Consider the following 22,655-nt stretch of genomic DNA (forward strand, 5'->3'; position numbering starts at 1 on the left):
GTGTAAGTACTCAGATTTCTCTGAGCGATGTGGCCGTGACTTAGATTCTGTTCCTCTAAAAGTCACTGCCGGGCTTATCTAACCCTGCTCCCAGGCAGCTGGGGCAGCTTTCACTAGAATATAGCCTTTTTGTCTTACCTTTTACTTAACTAATGAAGTCCTAAAAGTACTTTTAAAACGGGCCACTTCCACTTATTAGCGAGGTGCAAAATGTAGGCTTTTTTTCCCTTCTCTCTCTTCCTAAACAGAACTCTCAGCCACCCCAAAGATAGAAGCAGGGTGCTTTTTTGTTCTTGTTTTATCAAGAAGAAGAGAATATGGCAGATAGATATTGGAAGTCGCCTTTCCTCTTATACTTTCATTCCTTGACTGGATTGAAGGCTCCTTGCTGTTTACTTCCTCCACCCAGCCAGTTTTAGCATAATCTCAGCCTGCCCTGTATTGAGCTGGCTATTACTAAAACCTTCTACCTACATTGTCAAAAGTATTTACTGCCTGTCACAAGTGTTTACTTCTCTTGCCAACTTTTTATTGACATATAAAGTGCCACTATATCTTGAACAAGGTGAACAGTGTGCTTTTTGCTGCATAGTACGACATGAATTTTCAAAGTTCAAGGCTTTCTGACAGATTGGAGGTGGATGTCTCATTATGGTTTTAACTTGCATTTCTCTGATGATTAGTGACATGGAGCATCTTTTCACTTGTCTATCGGACATCTTTAGAAAAGTGTCTGTCAGGTCCTCCACCCATTTTTTAATTGGATTGTTTGTTTTTGGGGTGTTGACTTGTATGAGTTCTTTATAAATTTTGGATGTTAATCCCTTATCAGATGATCATTAACAAATACCTTCTGTTCAGTAGGTTGTCTTTTTGTCTTGTTGAAGGTTTCCTTTGCTGTGCAAAACGTTTTTTTAGTTTGACGTAGTCCCATTTGTTTTGTTTCCCTTTTTTATTTTTTTATGTTTCCCTTGCCTTAGGAGATAATATCAGAAAATATATTGCTAAGAGAAATGTTAGAGATTTTACTGCCTGTGTTTTTCTTCTACACTTGTCAGAATGGCTATCCTCAATAAATCAACAAGCAACTGTTGACGATGTGGAGAAAAGGGAACTCTAGTGCACTGTTGGTTTGAATGCAAATTGGTGCAGCCACTGTGGAAAGTGGGATGCAGGTTCCTCAAAAAATTAAAGCTGGAACTACCTATGACCCAGTGATTCCACTTCTGGGTATGTGTCTGAAGAAACCCAAAACACTAACTAGAAATAATATATGCACCCCTATATTCATTGCAGCATTATTTACAATAGCCAAGATTTGGAAGCAACCCAAGTGTCCATTGATAGATAGTAGATAAGAAAATTGAGCTACATATATACAATGGAATTTACTTGGCCATAAAAAAGAATGAAATCTTAGCTTTTGTGACAGCATGAAGGGACTTAGTGGGTATTATGCTAAGTGAAATAAGTCATTCAGAAGACAGATACCATATGATTTCACTTATATGTGGAAATCCAAAATCAAAATGAATGAAGAAACAAAATTGAAACACTCTAGATACAGAGAATAGACTGATGGTTGCCTGAGGGGAGGTGGATTGGGGGACTGGGTGAAAAAGGTAAAAGGATTAAGTATAAAATTGGTAGTTACAAAATAGTCATAGGGATGTAAAGTACAGCATATTGTAATAACTGTATGGTGCCAAGTTGGCACTGGAAATATGGGGAACACTGGTGAAGTATATGATTGTCTGATCACTGTGCTGTGCACCTGAAACTAATACAAAAAGAATATTGAATGTAAACTGTAATTTTAAAAAATTAAAAAAATAATATAAACAGTGTAAGATATACTCTATAGTTTTAACAGATTGCTTTGTCAGTGAGGTGTTTGTTTGTTTGTTTGTTTGTTTGCTTAACCCCTTCACCTTTTTCACCCAGCCCCTCAACCTCCCTCCCCTCTGACAGCTGTCAGTCTGTTCTCCGTAACGATGAATCTGTTTCTGTTTTGTGTGTTAGTTTATTTTGTTCATTAGATTCCACATTAAGTGACATCATTTTGCCCTTGTCTTTCTTTGACTGGCTTTTTTCATTTAGCTCAATACTTTGCAGGTCCATGCATGCTGTCACAAAGGGTAAGATTTCTTTCTTCTTCCTCTTCTTCATCTTTTTTTTGCGGAGTAGTATTCCGTTGTGTAAATGTACCACAGCTTTTTTATCTACTCATGTACTAATAGGCACTTGGGCTGCTTCCAAATCTTGGCTATTATAAATAATGCTGCAATGAACACAGGCATGCATATGTTCTTTTGAATTAGTGTTTTGGGTTTCTTTGGATATATTAATAGATTGTTTTGAAATTTGGTAGGAGTATATGAACAAGTATGATGTTGATGTTTCCCACAATGATTAATATTGTAATTTTAGCTATTTTAAGTATCACTCAGAGGAAAGGCTCACACCATGGTTCAGTAAATTTTTTTTGATCAGATATTATCCGAGTTACCAATTTCATTTTATCTTTGTATTTCAAATTTGTTAAAGTTTTTTGAATAGAGAATGTATTTATTTACATGGTTCAAAAATAAGGATGCTGTTTTTAAAAAAGAATACCCTGAGAAGTCTTACCCCTACCTATCTCCATCTACTCCTTCTCCCTGTCCTATTACATGTAATTATTTTTACTGACTTCTATTATTTTTCCAGATTTTATGCAAATAGTTAATTCAAATATACCATATTTTGCCATGGATAATGTGCACCCACATTTTTGACCCAGACTTCCAAGGAAAAAAATCTTTCATTTTAATTTTTTAAATTCTTTTGTTTGTTTATATTTAAAAACAAAACTGATAATTGTATTCTAGGGTATTATTTTGCATATGGATATCATTATTGCTTTCTAGAGTTACACTTTTAACACATAAGCATAAATAAAATCATGAAAAAAATTTATATACATATGGAATTAGTACTACCCACATATAATGCGCATCCTTATTTTTCCCTCAAAATTTTGGGCTAAAAAGTGCGTATTATATATGGCAAAATACAGTATATGCTTATTGTCTCCTCTTTTTGCTCTAAAGTTAACTCTGCTACTGTCCTTCACCTGTTTTTAATTTTTATGGTTTGGAGCTCTCTCTATATCAGTACATAAAGGTCTTCCTATTATTTTTTTGACTGCATAGCATTCAGTTGTGTGTATATGCCTTAGTTTATTCAACCAATCCCCTTTTGCCAGCCACTCAAATGTGTTCAATCTTTTGCTGTTAAAATTTCATAGTGAATAACCCTGTTCATATGTGTGTAGGTGTCTTGTTTAGATTCCTAGAAATGTGTTTACTAGGTGACAGAGTAAACACTGTGATTTTTATGGATATTATTGTATTGCCTTCATATAAGGGTTGTACATTTTGCATTTCCACCAGCAACACATGAGGGTCCATGGAACGCCTGTTTCCCCACAGCTTGACAAGAGAATGGGTGGACTTAGATCAGATTTTTGCCTCTGGTAAGAAATGCTGTCTTAGTGTATTTTTAAAATTGGCATTTCTGTTTTCATGAGTTAGGTTAAATATCTTACATGTTTAAGGGCTTATTTGTATTTCTTTTTTTATGTACTTTGTCCATTTTTCTCTTTCTAGAAATTCTTTGTATCGGTCTGTTTCTGGACTTTCTGTTTTGTCCCATTGGTCTGTTCATTTCCACTTCTACAGTGTTTTAACTCTTGAGAATTTATAAAATGCTTTAATATATTTTGTAGCTATCTCTCATAGTTCTTCTCTCTTTAGAGTTTTCCTAGTAATTATTGCTTGTTTATTTTTTGATAAGATCTTTGAAATCAGCCTGTCTAGTTCCTGGAGGAAAAGCAAGTTGGTAGTGGATTTATATAAATTATAAATTACTTTAAGAAGAATTGATACCTTTATGATGTTTAGCCTCTGAGAATATGATCATAGTGTTTTCTTTATTCGGTTCTATTTTCATTTTTAAAGGTTTTTCAAGTTTATCTTACTTCTCGTTAAGTGAAAATGTACAGATATTTTATTGTTTTGTTGCTGTTGGAAATGAGGTTCTTTTATTCCTTCAAATCATCTGGTGTTTACATATATGTATATATGGAGGCTATTGATTTCTGCATATTTATTTTATAGCCTACCCTCTTATTGAATTCTGTTGTATTTCTCGTCAGTAATTTTAAATAGTGTTTTAAAGCACATTTGAAAGAGTTGGTAGGTACTCTATAGCTTTCTTCCCTCCTGTAAGTCTATTTTGAGAGACCTTATTACACTATACCTTTTTTCCTGGTGTAGATATGTAGCATGATGAAGCCTAGCAGGTTGAAAAGGAATCATTTCTTTATTTGACTTGAAATTTCAAAGTTTTTACTTGATGAGTGTGCTGTGAAATTCAGGCATTTATTGGTATGTGATATAACTTAGTTAAGTCAAATAACTGAGTCAGTACACTTGTTTTTAAATAATTTAGTAATATATTTATAATATATCTAATAGAAGCTTTATCAAGTCTAGTACAGTTCTTACGATTTTTTTTTTATATATAAATAGAAAGTATAGGGAATCTACAAGGCTTCACTAATATAAATGTTTCAAGCCAGGTTTATACTGTGGCTGACACAGACTTTGTACTGGTAGGCCTTAAGAGTTCTTCGACCTTTTACATTTTAGAAATAGAGATTTATTTTTCTCAGATAGTAAGAATAGTCGCTAGTAAGAAGTAAAGATAGGGTACTGTTTCTGGGCTAGTATTTTTGCTAAAACTGTTCTTTTAAATGGCCTTTATTTACCTTGATCTATCAGAAACTTGGGGCTTGAAGCTACAGCACATTTTCTTGAGTAAAAAATACTCCTAGAAGTTTAGAAACAGACTGAACTGTCTTTTATTTTATTTCACCCAAGGGGACTCTGGAATATTAACATAAAAATAGTTTCCTCCCCTGTTTATCTGATATTTTAATATTTAAACATATAGAATATTCTAGACAGTAGGCACAATATTTATCATCCTGAATTTTATCATCCATAGGTAATAAACTTTTCAGGTTTTAAAGGAAGCATTTATATCAGGAAATATTTTGAACAGTAATTGAGATCATGTCCCTGCTTTGTCCCTCCCCCCCACTCCGTCCCTTCCTCCCTCCCTCCCTCTACTAAACAAATGGAAAGAATTATTTGATAATGTGTTTTCCAGAGCCCTTTATAATATATAGTATGTTTGAGTGTCTGATTTTTACGAATGATGAGTGTGAGGAAAGTAAAAAAGTTGAAAGTTTGAGTAAGTGTAGAGTGCCACAATAGATTTTAGCAAACAAAGTCTTGCTAAACAAAGTCATATCAATAAATGATAATGGACAAATAGAATAATATGAATGTCCTTCTGTTGGGGGAATTATATTCACCCTAAAAAACCAAAGGCAGTAAACTGTTAAAAGACAAATTGGATGGTACTTAATAGTGAGAAAGGAAGCTAGTAGCGGGCCTCGTCAAGTCAACTTACAGAATTTCTCGATTGTATAGGGGAATAGTTTCAGGGGCATCCCATTTGCCTTATTAGGTATAATGCAGTTAGTGAAAATCTGATGGTTGGTTGCTTGTGTTGTGCGACAAAGGGGAAAAAAGCCACTATCATCCGGTAATGAACAAGGCTACTTGCTATAAACTTACTAAAACTATTATGTGTTAAAAGTTTGTGTGTGTGTAGGTTGTTTGATCATATCCGCTTTTTAGATTTATCAACAGCAAGCTATCAGTTTCCACTCTTGGTTTCTGTGCTATTTTCCACAAATGGAGAGCCCTTTGCAGATGGGTTGATTGTATACTGTGTTAGTGCTTCAGTATGAATTGGTGCTATTTCTTTAATGAGTAGATTGACTTACATCCTTTTTAAAAAAGTATTAGAATGCTAGAAAGTTGCTTAATTTCATTAGTGTATGTCAGCACTGCTAGTATTGTATCAGCTCTTAATACCAACTCAAATGATAGGTTCTACCTGTTATCACAGTAGAATCAATCTTTTGTTTAATTTTTGCTTCAGAGAATTAAAAGTTAGGAAATTAAAATGTTATTTTTATTTATTTGTACTTGAAAGGCACAAAATCTTAGTCAAAAACATGTATTTCACATATAATATCAGAACACAATTGTATCATTAGAGAATCCTTCTCTGACTTCCTTGTTATCTACTGAAGATTTTCTCCCAGTTATTCTTATAGGACTATATCACAATTTCCAGTCCTTTATTTGTCTTTCTTCTACATTAGACTTCTTCCCCCCAGAGCTCATTATAAAGAACATCTTGCATAGCACCTGGCACTCAATATTTGATAAGTGAAACAATGAATGAATTTTTAAGCTTTCCCTAATATCTTCCTCATCAGTGAAATCTAGGCACAAATGAAATTCACAGTTGAATCTTTAATTTTATATAGGGCAGTTGAAAGTATATATGGTATATGCATAATGAACATTCATTTTTGAAGAACTTTTTAAAAAATAACATTCCTGGTTATTGGTAACCCTGATGATTAAGAGTATAGGTTTTTGGAATCAAGACAGCCTGAGTTCAAAGTTATTAACTTCTCTGAGTGCCTGTTACGTAATCTGTAAAATAGATTCAGTAATAATAATGCCTGCCCCCTGAGGGTCATTGTGGATTGAGCTTTACACATAAGCTTTTGGCACAATGCCTGGCACATAGTAAGTGCTCAGTTAGGGTGGTTCTTTTGTGGTTATTGCTGGTGTGGTGCTGTCGTTACCATTATAATAATCATTCATATTTTGAGCGGTACTGTGGTTCATACATTGAATCAGGGACAAAACATTTTCAAGTAGGAAAGCTGTGAAATCCATAAAACTAATATCTTGCTATGTTAGTGTTAAAAATATACCCTAGGATGTAAAGTAATATCTTATTCAAGATAGAAGGGGGAAAAAAGCCCTTTTAGGAACAAAAAATATACCTTGATAGCCACTTCCTGGTAATTAGCAAATATGAATCTTCTTGAAGGTTATAGCATATTTTGTAATCATCAAAGGTTTAATCATACTTTTGAGAGGCTATGATATTAACACCCATACATAAAAGAGATGCGGGTTTTCATCTGCTTTTCATTAGGAATTGTTGTTAGAGTGCAAGTTGACAGACATCACTGAAAGAGCCTGGCATCAGCATTGCAAAGCTTGTTGAAAAGATAGACTGTGGTCTGAAATGAGTGCTCTAACAAGGTACCATAATCCTTCCATCAATCTCATCCGTAGTTGTTTGCCTTAATAATACTTAATCTTTAAGTATCCTTATTTTGAAATGCCAAGATTACTAACTGGAAAATACAATCTATGTCTTTTCAGTTAGAAGTCACAGGGACATTACATTCTCTTAGGTCTTCATCGAAAACCTTATAAAACTGAAATCTTTTTGCTTCTCTATGGCCCTGTGCATGATATGATGCTAAAGTCTTCTAAAATTAAGAATCTGCCAATACTTTGAATAATTTATCTTAAATTTGTAGATGAATCACATCCCTGGTTTTTGTGTGTGTGCAGTTCTTTATGTTATATATAGATTTTGTAGTGCTTTTAAAACTTGTTAGCACTTTTTTTTTTACAATTTTGCCTTTTATGTTTCTAATAATTCATGCTTTAAAAAAATCAGAACATTTAAAAAAGTGAGAGTTTATTCTACCTCCTCCTTCCTGTTACCTATATATAACCACTAGTTACTGGTATATATACATTTCTAGAGCTTTTCTATACATGTGCGAACTGTGCGTGTATATGTGTGTATATGCTACATACTCATACATGTAGTATGTTATTTTTAATACTATGTTATTATGTAACACCATTCTCTCATTATGGCAGTACATAGAACTCCACTTTCTGTGGTATTGCACAATAGGAATTTACCATAATTTTATTGATCATTTACCTTATGATGGACATTTAAGTTATTTTTAGTTTTAAATATTGCTACAGCAAACATTCATATACCCATATTTGTACATTTTTTAGAATACCTCCAGAACAAATTATTAGAGGTGAAATTACTGGTATTTGTTTTAAACTGGCAATACTAATTATTATTCCATTATATACCCCCATCATGAATATATGAAGATGTCCATTTTCCTCATGTTTTTTTCCATTCACATTCTTCATTAATACTGCTCATGTGAATTTTGCCAAACTGATATGCCAACGTATATATTGTTTTAATTTACATTCTTTAATTTTTTTGTTTATTATATTTCTTATGCTAAATTGCTGTTTAGTGTCATCCTTTGTCCATTTTCTACTTAAATATTTTTCAACATAGAATCCCTAGTTTGTATGTGGTCAAATATGTTGCTGACTTCTGGATTCATATTTTGTTATAGAGGCCCTAACTCCATGATGCACTCACTATCTTTTCTTCTAGTATCTCAATTTTGCCTTTTACATTTAAGTTTTAAAACATCTGAATTTATTTTCATGTATATCATAAGATCGGAGTCTTTCTTTTCCCCCAACTGAATAGAGTTGTTCTAAAAGTGTTTTTTCACCGCTGATTCAAAGTGCTATCTTTGTCATATTCTATATTTGGGCACTAAGTTGTTCCACTGAACTATTTGTCTATACCTGTGTCGGAAACACACTTTTCTAATTGCTGTCCTTTTAGTATGTTTTGATACTTGGTTCCAGTTTATCCTCCCTATTAATCTTTGAAGAATTTTCCTTGGTTAATCACACATTTTCACTTCCAGGTATATTTTAGAATGCTGCTTGCACATTTTCATGTACCCTGCACATACACAGCAAGGCTTTAACCATACCTGCCCTCTTATTTATTTTCTATGATTGTCAGCACTGGTTGTCCCTGCCTCTTACCTTTTCTGTTTGCTACTTTGTTGCTTTAACTGCTTACCCTCCCAACCTTCTCTCTTACCAACACACCCACTGTTACTATTTTTTGTTGTTGTTTTTAATTCTCACCCAAGGATATATGTATTGATTTTAAAGAAAAAGGGAAACATTGTTGTGAGAGAAACATTGACTGGTTGCCTCCCATATGCACCCCGACCTGGGATCAAACCCACAACCTTTGGCTTATAGAATGATGTTCCAACCAACTGAGCCACCTAGCCAGAGCCACTGTTGTTCTTAATAATTTAATACATATTTTTAACCCCAAACCCCAAATTCCTCATTAATTCTAAATACTTCCCAAACAGTACAAGGTCCTTAGGACAATTAATGTCAATCACACCTTCCTATTTACATGCATTTTGTTCAGTGTTTGTTCTAGCTTTTTAAAAAGTTGCAGCTTTTAAAAAATTAAATGTTAGACATAAATTAGACATTATTATTGCTGTCTACAGCTATCGATGTATATTTTTATTGACCCAGGAGTGCCAATTTATTTTATTTTTACTTCTTGCATTTTAGACTTTCCTTTTGATCCTTTTTCTTTTTAATCCCGAAATGTACGTTCTGAAAAATGTATTGCATGCCTTCTGGTAGTAAACTCTCAGATTTTGTTAGTCAAAATAATGTCCCTTTTTTTGTCCTTCTTGAATATTATACCTGGGAATATAATTGTAGATTGACTTAATTTCTCTCAGCACAGTGTTAAAGTTTCTCTGAGAAGTCTAATTGTTGTTCCTTTGTAGATAATCCAACTCATTTTCTCTGACTTATTTTAAAGATCACTTCTGTGTCTGGTGTTTTGCAGTTTCATATGATGTGTTTGGATGTGGATTTTTTTTTTAATCAATTACTTTATTTGAGGGGAGGGGAGAGGGAGAGAAACATCAATATGTGGTTGCCTCTCATGTGCCACCCCAGTGCAGACCTGGGCCTGCAACCCAGGCATGTGCCCTGACTGGGAATCAAACTGGCAATTCTTTGGTTCACAGGCTGGTACTCAGTCCACTTAGCCACACCAGCCAGGGCAAGGATTTCTTTTTTATTTATTTTTCTTGGGATTTCTGTCTCCTCAATCTGAGATCTTTTGTCTCCTATCCATCCTGGGAAAATTTCAGCCACTTTCTCTTGAAATACTGCTTCTTCTCTATTTTTTCCCTTCTTTCCTTCTGAGACTTTAATAAGATAATGTGTTCATCTCTCTTTCATGAGATGATGTTATGAGATTAGATGACTTTAAGATGTATCTTAGTCTCTCTTTCATATCTTCTCTTTGTCTCTCCTCGCTGTTTCAGATCTGTCATTTTGTTTACTAATTCTGTCTCTGTTCCATTTAGATTTTTTAATTTTGCAGATTATATTTTTTATGTCCAGAAATTCTGCTAGGTTCATTTTTTCCTGTCTGCTAAGTCATTTTTGTTTCTGGCTCATGTATTTAGTAACTCCTTTTATTTCTTTAAACTTTTAAAGTATATTTAATTGTAAATTTTTATTACCTATCAGTTCATTCCAATATTTGAATTTCTTGCAAATTCAGTTTGGTTGTCCATAACTTTTATTGCTCTGGTGGTTTATTTCCTTTTGGCTTGATAATTTCTTTTTTTTTTTTTTTTTTTTTTTTGGCATCATACTTGGCTGATACTAATGCTTAGGAATCTCCTAGGGCATGAACAGAAGGTATATTTCACTACATAGAATTTGCTTCTCTTTCTGATAGATGCCCAGAAACAGCTTAAATTCATTTCTTGGCTTGAGGCTCCTAGTCCTTGCAGGAAGTGTAAATTTATACACAACTGAGAACAGGCCTGTAATGATGAACTTTCAGAGGACTCCATTTCCAGTGAAGGCCTGATTGAGACAGGTTTTTTTTACTCTGTCTTTGTCAATGGACACATACACATCCCCCCCTTCACTGAGGATCATGGCCTTTCAAGGGCATTGCCAATGTTATGCAGTAGCCTTGATTACAACTTCCACCACATCTGATAAAAATCAAAATTCAAGTGCTAGATGCCAAGTTTAAGTTAAGGTCATGGCTTTCGCTCTTGCTTACTATTATGATTTTATTCAGTAAATGCATTGAACAGATTTTTTAACTTAATTTTTTTAGTCCACAGTCAAGGATATGTTTATTGATTTGAGAGAGAGAGGAGCACACTGATGTGAGAAACATCAATCAGTTGCCTGCCGTACATGGCCCCGATGGGGGATCAGACCTGCAGTCTAGGTGTGTGCCCTAACTGCGGATCCACTTGCAATCTTCTGGTGTAGGGAATGATGTGCACCAACCGAATGAGCCGGCAAGCCAGAGCAGATTTTTTTATTTTTGAGCTAATTACTATTTTTGCCTCCTGTGGAATTTTTTGCTTGTTGAGTTCAGCAGTGCAAGGATATTTGTTTTATCTTGTCAGCCATATGTAAGTATTTGTGATGGGAGGAGCTTTCATTTCTAGTATAACATTTTCAAAAGCAAAACCTTAGGTGATTTTTATACATGCTGGAGTTTGAGCCCTTCTTGGGTAGAGAAGCTGCTGCTGTTGCTTCTATAGTGGGGAGTTGGCATTTGGCTACCCGGTCCCTTATCCTTTCCTAGACTCACTGCCACTGTTAAGCTTTATCCATATTATTAATTTCTTTAATGTTGCTTTTATTTCTCAAAAAAAAAAAAAACAGTTAAAGAGGTGGTTCCTGTTTAATATATTTCCAAATGTGACGGCAGAGTTGAATTCATAAGAGATTGAAAAAGTTTCTCTTATACTCCAGAGTCCATTTTTACTTGGCAGTTTCAACTCTACTCTTCACTTGGAGTTAGCAAGTTAAATCAAAACATTTTTTAAAAGGTTCTTATTTTATCCCTATTATTAATTGAATTGATATTTCCATTTCTAATTTTTTTAGGAAAAAAACTAATTACTGCTTTCCACAGTGGCTGCACCAGTCTGCATTCCCACCAACAGTGCAGGAGGGTTCCCTTTTCTCCACATCCTCGCCAGTGCTTGTTTGTTGAAATATAACTTATTGATATGTTATTTTTTATCACTCACATATTATTTTCCACATCAAAAATTCAATCATTAGTGAAGTGCAGTTTTTAAGAAGTCCGTATGGTAGTCTCAATCTGGCTTTCTTTTTGAAATATATATCATATAATCTCAGAAATTTAGATCTTTAATCATCTGGTTTTAAGAAACAGGGTGCCATTCAAGTTAATTCAAGAAAAGAGAAGCTATTGTAAAGATACATGTCATATGGAACTGGAAAGTTGTCAGGAAATCAGGGCAGCTTCGGAGATCTGTTCCGTTCTCAGGTCTCTCTGTTTTTCTCTTGGCATTTGTTGTGTTCTCTGCTCTGTCACATGTGGCTATTAAATCAGAAATAAAATAATATATAGGATCTGTATGCTCATAATTATAAAACACTGATGAAAGATATCAAAGAAAACCTAAATGGAAAGTAGTATTCATGTAGTGAAAGACTCCACAAGCAAAGCTATCAGTTCTCTGCAATAATTACAGTCAGAATCCCAACAAGTTTTTTTTTTCAAATAAATATAGACAAGCTAATTCCTAAATTTATATTGAAAGGCAAGGGGCCTAGAATAGTTAAAGCAACTTCAGAAAAGAAAATGTTGGAGGACTCACAATACTGATTTTTAGAGACTTACTGTAAAGCAATAGCAATGAAAATTGTGTGTGGTATTGGCAAGTAATAGACACAAGATCTATGGAGCGATATAGAACCCAGAAATAGACCCACATGAATATAGCCGGTTGATTTTGATAAAGGTGGAAGGTAATTCAATGGAGGAAGGATAGTCTTCAACAAATGGTATTGGAGCATTTGGATACATATATGCAAAAAAAAGAAAAAGAATCTCAACCAAACTTCACCTTAAAAATTAACTTAAAACATATCACAAATCTAAATGTAAAAGTTGTTCTTTAGAAGAAAACATAGGAAACCTTTATGATTTAGGATTAAGCAAAGGTGCTGAACACCGAAAGTACAATCTGTAAAAGAGCATGGTAAATTAGGCTTCATCAAAAGTAAAAAACTTTTGCCCTGTGTTTTAGGTTCTAAAGCTGCCATAACAAAATATCACAGATTGAGTGGCTTAAACAATAGAAATTTTATTTTCTCGCAGTTCTGGAGACTGACAGTCTAAGGTCGAGGTGTTGGTTTCTCCTGAGGCTTCTCTCCTTGGATTACAGGTGACTGCCTTCTTGCTTTGTTCTTACATGGCCTTTCTCTGTATGTGCACATCTCTGGTGTCCTTTCTTCTAATAAGATCACTAGTCCTGTTAGATTAGGGCCCACCCATATAGCTTCATTTAACCTTAATTACCTCTTTAAAGGCCCTGTCTCAAAATACTACCACATTCTAAGGTACCAAGGCTTAGGATTTTAACGTGCAAATTTGGGGGATGCATAGTTCAATCCATGACAGTCTGAAAGGCACTGTTAAGAGAATGAAAAGACAAACTGTAGAGAAAATATTTGCATGTCATATACCTGACAAAGAACTGGTGTCTAGAATATGAGGTCTGACCAGGAAAAGTCCAGCCATTGTTAATATAAAGAGAATGGTTTGTGCAACATTGATGTAACCTGGCAGCCAAGGAGAGTGGCCTGGAATGCACATGTGTGAACAATGGCAGCTTCATTGTACTAATCAGTGGGGGTCATAGACGCCATAGTTAGTATGTGTACTGTGTGGCTATCACATTCAAAATTACTGAACGAGTAGAGCAATGAATCTGCCTCAGATTTTGTGTTAAGCTTGAACATTCCTCTGTGGAAACTATCCAGGTGATTCAGAAGGCCACAGCTATGGGCAACTGGCGGTTGGTAGCTTCATCAGGACAGTGTGCCTGCTCATGCATCACATCTTGTGCAGTTTTTTGGCAAAACATCAAATCACCTAGGTGACTCAGTACCCCTTACAGCCCAGATTTAGCGCCCTGCGACTCCTGGATTTTCCCAAAACTAAAATCACCTTTGAAAGGAAAGAGATTTCAGACCATTGATGAGATTTAGGAAAACACAGCGGGGCAGCTGGTGGCGATTGGGAGAACTGTGTCCCAAGGTGCCTACTTTGAAGGGGACTGAGGTGTCATTGTCCTATGTACAATGTTTCTTATATCTTGTATCTTCTCCAATAAATGTCTCTTTCATAGTACATGGCTAGATACTTTCTGAACAGACCTCTTTATAAAGAACTCACAAAACTCAACAATAAGTTAATAAACATTTCAGTTAAAAAATGGACAAAAGACTGGAAGACATGGTTCCAAAGGGTGGCAAATAAGCATATTAATAATCATTAATTATTAAGGAAATGCAAACTAAAACCACAATGAGATACCATTAAACACTTATTAGAATGGCTAAAATAAAAAGTACACCACCAGCTCCAGGCAAGGATGTGGGAGAACTGGAACTCTCGTACATTACTGCCAGACACGAACAGTGGTTCAGCCACTCTAGGGAGAGTTTGACAGTTTCTTAGAAAGTTAAACATATAGCCACCATATGACCTAATTCCACTCCTGGGTATTTCTGTAACTTGTACACAGCTGTTTATAGCAGTTTGATTCATATTCGTCAGAAAGTGAAAACAGCCAATATGTCCTGTCACTGTCAACGTATAAACTGGTATATTCATACAATGTAATACTCAACTATAAAAAGGAACAAGCTAGTAATACATACAGCAACTCTGCAAAAGAAGACAGCCTCAAAAAATTAAAGACAAAACTACTGGCAAAGAACAAAATAGTGGTTGCCAGGGGGTTGGGGTAAGGGAAGAATATAACTTTCAAGGGCATTTTGTTGCGGTGAGACCTCTCTGTTTCCAGATCATGGTGGTGGTGATTACACAAATCTCTATATGTGTTCTAACAACTAGAAATGCATTTTCAAAAGTTGATTTTTTCCTAGTTATAAACTAAGTAAGTTCTGGGGGTGTAATGTACAATGTGGTATCCATAGTTAACAATGCTGTAGTGTATGTATATTTAAAAGATACTAAATCTTAAAAATTTTCGTAAGAAAAAAAGTTGTAACTATGTATCATGTGATATATGTTAACTGAATTTATTATTATAATCATTTTGTTGTATATACATATATCAAATCATTATGTAGTACACCTAAAACTGATCCAGGGTTAGATGCCAATTATATCTTAATTTAGAACATTTAAAATTTCTGAATTTAAGTACTTCATTTCATACGTAATTAAATAAAATTTAGTTCTTTAGTTATACTGGCCCCATTTCAGTTGATCAGTAGCCTCATGTGACATGGGGCTACTGTACGGGACAGTGCAGACGTGGAACAGTTCCACCAATGCAGAAAGTTTTATTGGACGGTGCTGTTGTATAGTGGGGGTTCAGTTTTTTCGGGGGAGGGCCAGGTAGTCAATAGGTGAAGCTTTGCAGGCCCTTTGGTCTCTATCTCTGCTACGTAGTTCTGTGGTATCGTAAAAGCAGCCATTGACATTAACACTTAAACAAATGAACATGGCTGTGTTCCAGTAAAACTTTATTTATTAAAAACACATGTTTGCTGACCCCAATTTTTGAGAATCTGATAGGTCTATTTCCTTTTTTATGTCAGCTCAGAGTTTCTTGCTAGAATGACCTTATAATTTATCATTAAGCTTATTACCACATTAAATGAAAATTTAATTGTAATTTTGAGAGTGAAAGTGGCCCCTCTTAACCTGCTTGGACAATAGGCATGAACTGGGAATGTCTAGGGCAAATCAGGGATGTACCTCACTGTGGCTATTAGTCTTCCTATAAATTTGTTGCCCTTGTGGTAGGCTCACACCTATTCCAAGTAACTGGAAAAGCACATAAAACTATTTCTTTAGCAGTGGCTGTGGGTTAGCCATTTTCCTCTGAAAGGGAGTATTTACATGGGTGGCACCCTGAAGTTTGGCACACACAATACACTCAAAATAGCCTGTTTTCTGTCCTTGTGCCTTTGCTCATGCTTCTCTTTCTATGCCCTCTTCCCCACCCGTCTTATGTGTTTGTTCTAACCCAGCCCGTTTTTCAAACCTCTGCTTGAATGGCATCTCCTTCATAAAACCATCCCTGTAATACCTCTTTCAGACTTAGAAGTTGGTATTTACAGAAAATTCAAATGGCTCAGTGCCTTAGACCACGTCCCAAAACCTGGCTGAACACCAGAAGCACCTCAGTAGCCTTAAATACAGATTCCTGGGTCCCACCATCAATCTGTTGATTGAAAATCAGTGGCAGTGTTTTGTTTTGTTTTGTTTTGTTTTGTTTTTAAACTTCTCATGATTATTCTGTCATCAGCCAGCTGGTTTGTATATGGAATCTGTTAATTTAGACAAAGTATTTGATGTAGACATTAACTTTTAGAATTAGAAAGAACCTTAGAAATGGTTTTTTTATTGGAAATTTTACTTTCTTTTTAAATTCGAAGGAGTTGCGGGGAAGATGCAAGGGAAATTACTTGCTCAGATCCCATTGCTTGTTACTGGCAGAGTTAGGATTAAACTTTGCATTTCTTCACTCCCATTTCAGAACCTTTCTTTATATTCATGTTGGACAGCCCTTTCTAGAGATTAAGTTTTGAATACCCAGAGGTACTTGGCAATAGTAGATGGTCAGATTTTTTACTGATAATGACTGTCTCTAACTCTGTTTAGTACCTAGCACACTTTTTTGTGTCTTTATTATCACTTCTTGATTATGTTGTTCACTCCAGCTCTCACTCCAGGAGTAGCTTTCTGATAATTAGAGATACTGCAGCAGTCAACATAAAGTCATCTCAGAAAAATTCTTTCCCAAACTACTTCTCATATGAATGGCTTCTAAAAGCTAACTGAACCAGACTGAATTCTCAGACAGCTTTGAACTGTAATAGTTTTCAAGAGCCCCTGTAAACTGAGGTCAGATCTAGATCTGCAGGATTTTGCTCCCCAGGCCTGCACCCATTTGAGAAAGATTACCCAGAAGTATGTGTGGGGAGATGCCTAAGCCAGCAGAGGGGTTAGGGGAAAGCTTGTGGAAAGTGATAATAACTTAAGCTGACAGCTTTTAAAGATGTCTAGGAGTTAGGCCAAGGGAGGGAGTTGGGGCAAACATTTGGCTACCCAGTATGTGCTGAAGTGCAAAAGTGTGGAAAGCATTGGAGAGTGGCAAGATGTTTAGTTTGGCTAAAGCATAAAGTGTAAATTAGGGAATGACTAGAAAGGTGCTCAAGGGCTAAATAGTATAGGGTTTTATAATTAAAATGTTACATTTTACAATCTGATATTCACATGCAAAATAATGAAATTGGAGCTCTACCTGACACCATAGAAAAATTCACTCAAGTTGGATCATAGACTTAAATGGAAGAGCTAAAACTACAAAACTGTTAGAGGAAAACATGGGGGGGGGGGTGGAAATCACTGACCTTGGGTTATGGAATGGTTTCTTTGCTGTAATGCCAAAAGCACAAGCAAAAAAAGAAAGAAAAAATAGATAAGTTGGACTTCATCAAAATTAAAAAATTTTGTTTCAAATAACACAATCAAGAAAATGAAGACCCACCCACAGAATGAGATTAAATATTTACAAATCATATAACTGAAAAGAGATATCAGGATCTATAAAGAATTCTTTAAAATACAACAATGAAAAGATAAGTAATGTAATTTAAAGTGAGCAAAGACTTGAATAGACATTTCTTCAAAGAAGATACCCAAATGGGCAATAAGGTATGATAAAAAGATGCTCAACATCATTAGTCATTAGTGAATTGCAAGTTAAACCGCAGTGAGATACTACTTCTTACCCAGTAGGATAGCAAAAATAAAGATGACAAGAAATAACAAATATTGACAAGGATGTGGAGAAATTGAAACCCTCATACATTGCTGGTGACAACATAAAGTGGCGCAGCCATTTTGGAAAACAGATCAACAGTTCTTCAAAAAGCTATACATAGAGTTACCATATGATTCAGCAATTCCACTCCTAGGTCTATATCCTAAAGAATTGAAAATATAGGTCCACACAAAAATGTATACACTGCTCTTCATGGAAGTATTATTTGTATAGCCAAAAAGTGGGAACAACTCAGATATCCCTTAATTGATAGAGGGATAAACAAAGTGTGGTATTTCCATACAATGAAATATTTTTTGGCAACAAAAGGAATAAAGTAGTGAAACATGGTACAACATGGGTGACCCTGGATACGTTAACGCTCGGTGAAAGAACCACCTTTTATATGATCCTATTTATATGAGATATCCAGAACAGTCAAATCCATAGAGACGGAAAGTAGACCAATAGTTGTCAGGGACCGGGATGGGGAGGAGGAATAGGGAATGACTGCTTAATAGATCTACGGTTTCTTTTTGGGGTGATGGAAACATTCCAGACTTACATAGTAATGATGGTTACATAACTGAATATGCTAAAAACCATTAGATTGTACATACTAAAAGAGTAGACTTTATGGTATGTAAATTATATTCCAAGTGCTATATTCAGTGAAAAATTTAAATTCTTTGACAGGGAATATGAATTTTTGTCTTTAAAGCATTGGTGTGTGTCCCTGAAGAGTTATAAACACAAGAACATGATCTGAGCATCATGAGCATCACTTTGAGGGCATATGAAGAATGGTGGTCAAAATCAACAATGTGGCAGAAGAGGTCAAGATCTAGATCCTTAGTTTACCTTCAGCTTTCTGGTCTGAGCAAGTCTTGAGAACTTTACATTACTGATACTCAATTAGAAATTTTTAACTCTGTACATGGTAATATTTTATAATTATCTTGCTCATGTTTTTTTCCCCTAGTAAACTGCTCTGGATAATTAAAAAGAATAGCAGTTACAGGGTATTAGAGATAACATTTTTTAATTTACCTCAGTTTGTCACCTTGACCATTGTAAATTTAGAGACAGATAACTATTTCTTATTTTACCCAGAAGACCAAGGTTCTTGATGACTTGTATACTTTAAAGACCTTTATTAATACACATAGATTTTGATGTGTAAAAATCTAAATTTATTTAATAAGCATTTAAAAAAATTTTCTTCCCTTTTTGTGAATTATCTTAATTCTGTTAAGTTACATATTGGAAAATATTTCAGAAGGCAGAAATAACATAGTCATTTTAGTTGTCTTGTTTTCTTACTGACTCTAGAGAACCATAATTTTAAAACTGTTAACCTTTAGAAAATTCTAGACTGCTTTAATTTTGAAAAGTTGTATTCAAAAGTCAAGGCTACAGTACATACTGTCTTTGGTAAAGTACTTATCAGTACTCTGTCAGTTTTTTTGTTAAATATGTGCTAGTGTTAACTATTAATAAATCTTTTTAGAAGAGTGTATTTTCTACAGTAGCCATTTTTGACACACTGTAACTTGCGTTGTCAGTAGAGAGTGTGCCCTCTTGTGGTCAATTGGAACGATTTCATCTGTAAAAGTAATTGCTCTAACTTTCTATGGGTTCACATTTTCTCAGCTATTTCATAATGAAATCACTCATACTCTCAATTTCTTTTTAATAAACAAAACAAAACCATGGCAGGATTTTAAAATGGAGAATTAAGAATTGGAGAAAGTAGTAACTTGTCTTATTTTATTTGGATAAGTGCTAAAAAAAATGTGGATTGAAAGATGGAGTATCTGTGTCAAGGAGGAGCCTAACAAAGAAAAGATATTGAAGTGTGAAAAAAGGCAAGTAGTTTTTATAGTGTTTGAGGAGATTTATCACTAACATTGATGTGATAACACCTGAATATTTTACAGGCACACTCTCGGCCTTCTACAAAATGCTTCCAGAATGGTGTTAATATGATTTTATTTTTACGTGTGTGTGTGTGTGTGTGTGTGTGTGTGTGTGTGTGTGTGTTTGTGTCTATATCTTCTCATCATAGGAAAGGGAATAAATACTTAATCTAGCACTATCTATTTCAAATGTCTATTGCATTTAATGGAAATTAAATTTAGTTTGAAATAACTGTTCAAATCTGTTTTATACTGCCTGTCACAAGTTGGCATCATGTTTATTAGTAATGGGTATTTTTTTCTGAAGGAATGTATCTTCCCTGCAATTTTTAATATTTTCTCAATTTTTAGAGGGAGAATTTTAGTGCCTTTTTTTTATGTTAAAAGGTTAAATTTCACATTTCAGCAATGGCTGTGTCTTCATATCTGCCTACCTTTCTAGACCCTTGGCTGGTATTTTTATTGCCTCAATATTCTTAGAAGGATTTCACTGTTAGTGCTATTATCATCCCTTCTGAATGATTCACTGATCTTCACCAATTCATTAGTAAGCGTGTTGCAACTAAGAATAATTCTGGTCGGATGAATTCAGATCTTCACCAATTCATTAGTAAGCATGTTGCAACTAAGAATAATTCTGGTCGGATGAATGCACCTTTCTGTGATCAAGGAATCATGTATATTGGCCTTTATTGGTTGATATAAAATTTATTACATTTTAGTTAATAGCTCTAATGTAAGTTATAACAGTTTTAAATAGTTTAGAAATTCCGATTCAGTTATAAAACAGTTTAAGGTGACAAAGAATTACTGACTTTTTTACAGATTGAACAGTTTGTCATTTATAGTTTTTAAAGTGATTTTTAATATGTGGCTTATAAAAATATGTTTGATTTGTATTGAACTCACTGATTCACTTGTTACCATCGAGTGTGTTTAAACAGACACACGAGGGCTGTTTTCATGGTTAGATAATTGTGTTTTCATATTCCAAGGTTTTTAAATTAACACATTTAAGAATAGTTAAGAAGTTCACACATTTAACCAGGCCAAATAAGTGGCAATAGAGTGTAATGTTTTAAAGCTCAGAGTCTGGAGCCAGACGACCTGGGCTGAAGTCCGAGCTCTGCTGCTTACTACCTCTATGGCCTTGGCAAGTTCTTTAACTTTTCTGTGCTTCTGTTTTCCCATCTGCAACATGGGAATAATATTAGTATCTATTCATAAGATTGTTTTGAGGATTAAGTGAATTAATATAAAAATACTTAGAATAGTGCCTGGCACATTATAAGGCCTGTGTATATAGTAGTTATTGTTATCAATATTATTAAATTTATAGTTGAATAATGAAATTCATTATAAAGAACAGTGTTTGTTTTGTAACTATAAATCAGTTTTGCAGTTCTTTAAAAAATATTTTAATATAATTGAACATAAACAGCTAATGATATTTTATAAAGTTTTTAATGAAAGCTTTTTTCACAATTTTCTTTTTCTCTTTTTCTTTTTCTTTTTTTTTTTAGGCACGGAATGTTAACACTGGTGAATTGACAGCAATTAAAGTAATAAAATTGGAACCAGGTAATTGAAATTTGATGTTTCTTATTGCTATATGCCAATAGATATCTTTAAGGCTTATTTTAATCGTGTTTGGTTAACATTCTCTTGTTCCCAGTATCTTCAGGGAAAGAGAGCTGGTATCTGCTCTTTCCTGCACCTCTTTGAGACCTGTAGGTATCTCGTCTGTAAAAGATCGCTAATAACTGGGGGAAGGGGGAGAACTGAAGAGGCTTTATTCCTTCTGAACTCAGTTGAGTACTTGTCACAAATCGACTGAGGTAACATTGTCCTGTGGTGAGGGGGCAGTGTGACGCAGTGGAAAGAAGTGAACTGAGATTTGGGTGGTTGTCATCCAGCTCTTTGTGTCCCGCTCTCTTGCTCTGGTAAACTTGGGCAAGTAACTTCTCATCTTGAGTCTCACTTTTCTCAGTAGACCTAGCTCTCACATTTTATCTTAGTGGTTACTTTTCAACTTGAGCAACTTATTGTAAAACCCCTAGGACTACTCCTTATTTTTTGTCAGCTTTACCTGCTGTATTCTACTCCTGAATTCCTCCACCCCCTGTAAAACCCACATCTTTCTGAGCTTTCTGAAATGTCTTGTTTATCCTCTCTTAAAACACCCCGTTCTCTTTTTTTCCCCTCCTGTCATCAGCAAATAATTGTGCTCATGTTTAGATTGAGTTCCAGAGTAATCGTAGTGCTTTTCTGATGGCTTCTTTCATTACAAACTGATAATAACGAATTTATTGGTAAAACAGATGTTAGCTTCAGTATAACAGAAATCCACTCAATAATTCTTTTTAAGGGTGGGAGCTTCTTTTGTAAAAAGGCTAAATCGTAAAATATTTTAGGCTTTTGGACCACATGTGGTCTCTCTGTACAGTTCCTCTCTCTCCGTCCTCGCTCCCTCCTAAATGGAAAAACCATTCTTAGCAAAGCAGGCCACCTGCTGCTATATTGTGCTCACCCCTGATTTAGATTATCAGTAGACTTTTTAGAAGTACCATTAAGATGAAATTTGAAGGATGTGTTGACTGTGATCAAACCACACTGAAATATAATCAATAAAAAAGTACTTTTTCAGTTATACATATTTACAGATTTTGTGTAGTCTGATTACATTCTAATCAAGATAGTTTTTTATTTTCTCTGAGTCCTATGCTCTTCAATTTATGAGAAACTTAAGTAGAACATTTGAAATTGGTGAAATCTAAGACTTAAAAAAAGATTTGGCATTTTAATCAGGGTCTTCATTTTTAATCATTAAGAAATAGTTACTTGATGAAATAGTCACTTGATGAAATAGTCTCTAAATCAATAGTACTTTGTACATACCTCAGTCCCTCAAATCAGTTTAATGCCTTCTCTTTCCAGAAGTCTTCCTTGACCTC

General features: G+C 34.7%; 1 protein-coding gene across 5 annotated transcripts in view; it reads left to right on the plus strand.

Annotated features, from left to right (window-relative positions):
* Nucleotides 1-22,655, plus strand: part of MAP4K3 (mitogen-activated protein kinase kinase kinase kinase 3) — a 131,984-nt gene that overhangs the window by 21,920 nt on the left and 87,409 nt on the right. For all 5 annotated transcript variants that reach the window (XM_054567546.1, XM_054567510.1, XM_054567518.1 and 2 more), the window contains exon 2: nucleotides 21,225-21,282. In XM_054567546.1, the coding sequence (XP_054423521.1) occupies nucleotides 21,225-21,282 (58 nt within the window). The remainder of the gene's footprint in view (nucleotides 1-21,224; nucleotides 21,283-22,655) is intronic.

Source organism: Pteronotus mesoamericanus, unplaced genomic scaffold (genome assembly GCF_021234165.1).
Source record: "Pteronotus mesoamericanus isolate MK-2021 breed Mesoamerican mustached bat unplaced genomic scaffold, CSHL_Meso_final contig_101, whole genome shotgun sequence".
In the NCBI taxonomy this organism is placed as follows: domain Eukaryota; kingdom Metazoa; phylum Chordata; class Mammalia; order Chiroptera; family Mormoopidae; genus Pteronotus; species Pteronotus mesoamericanus.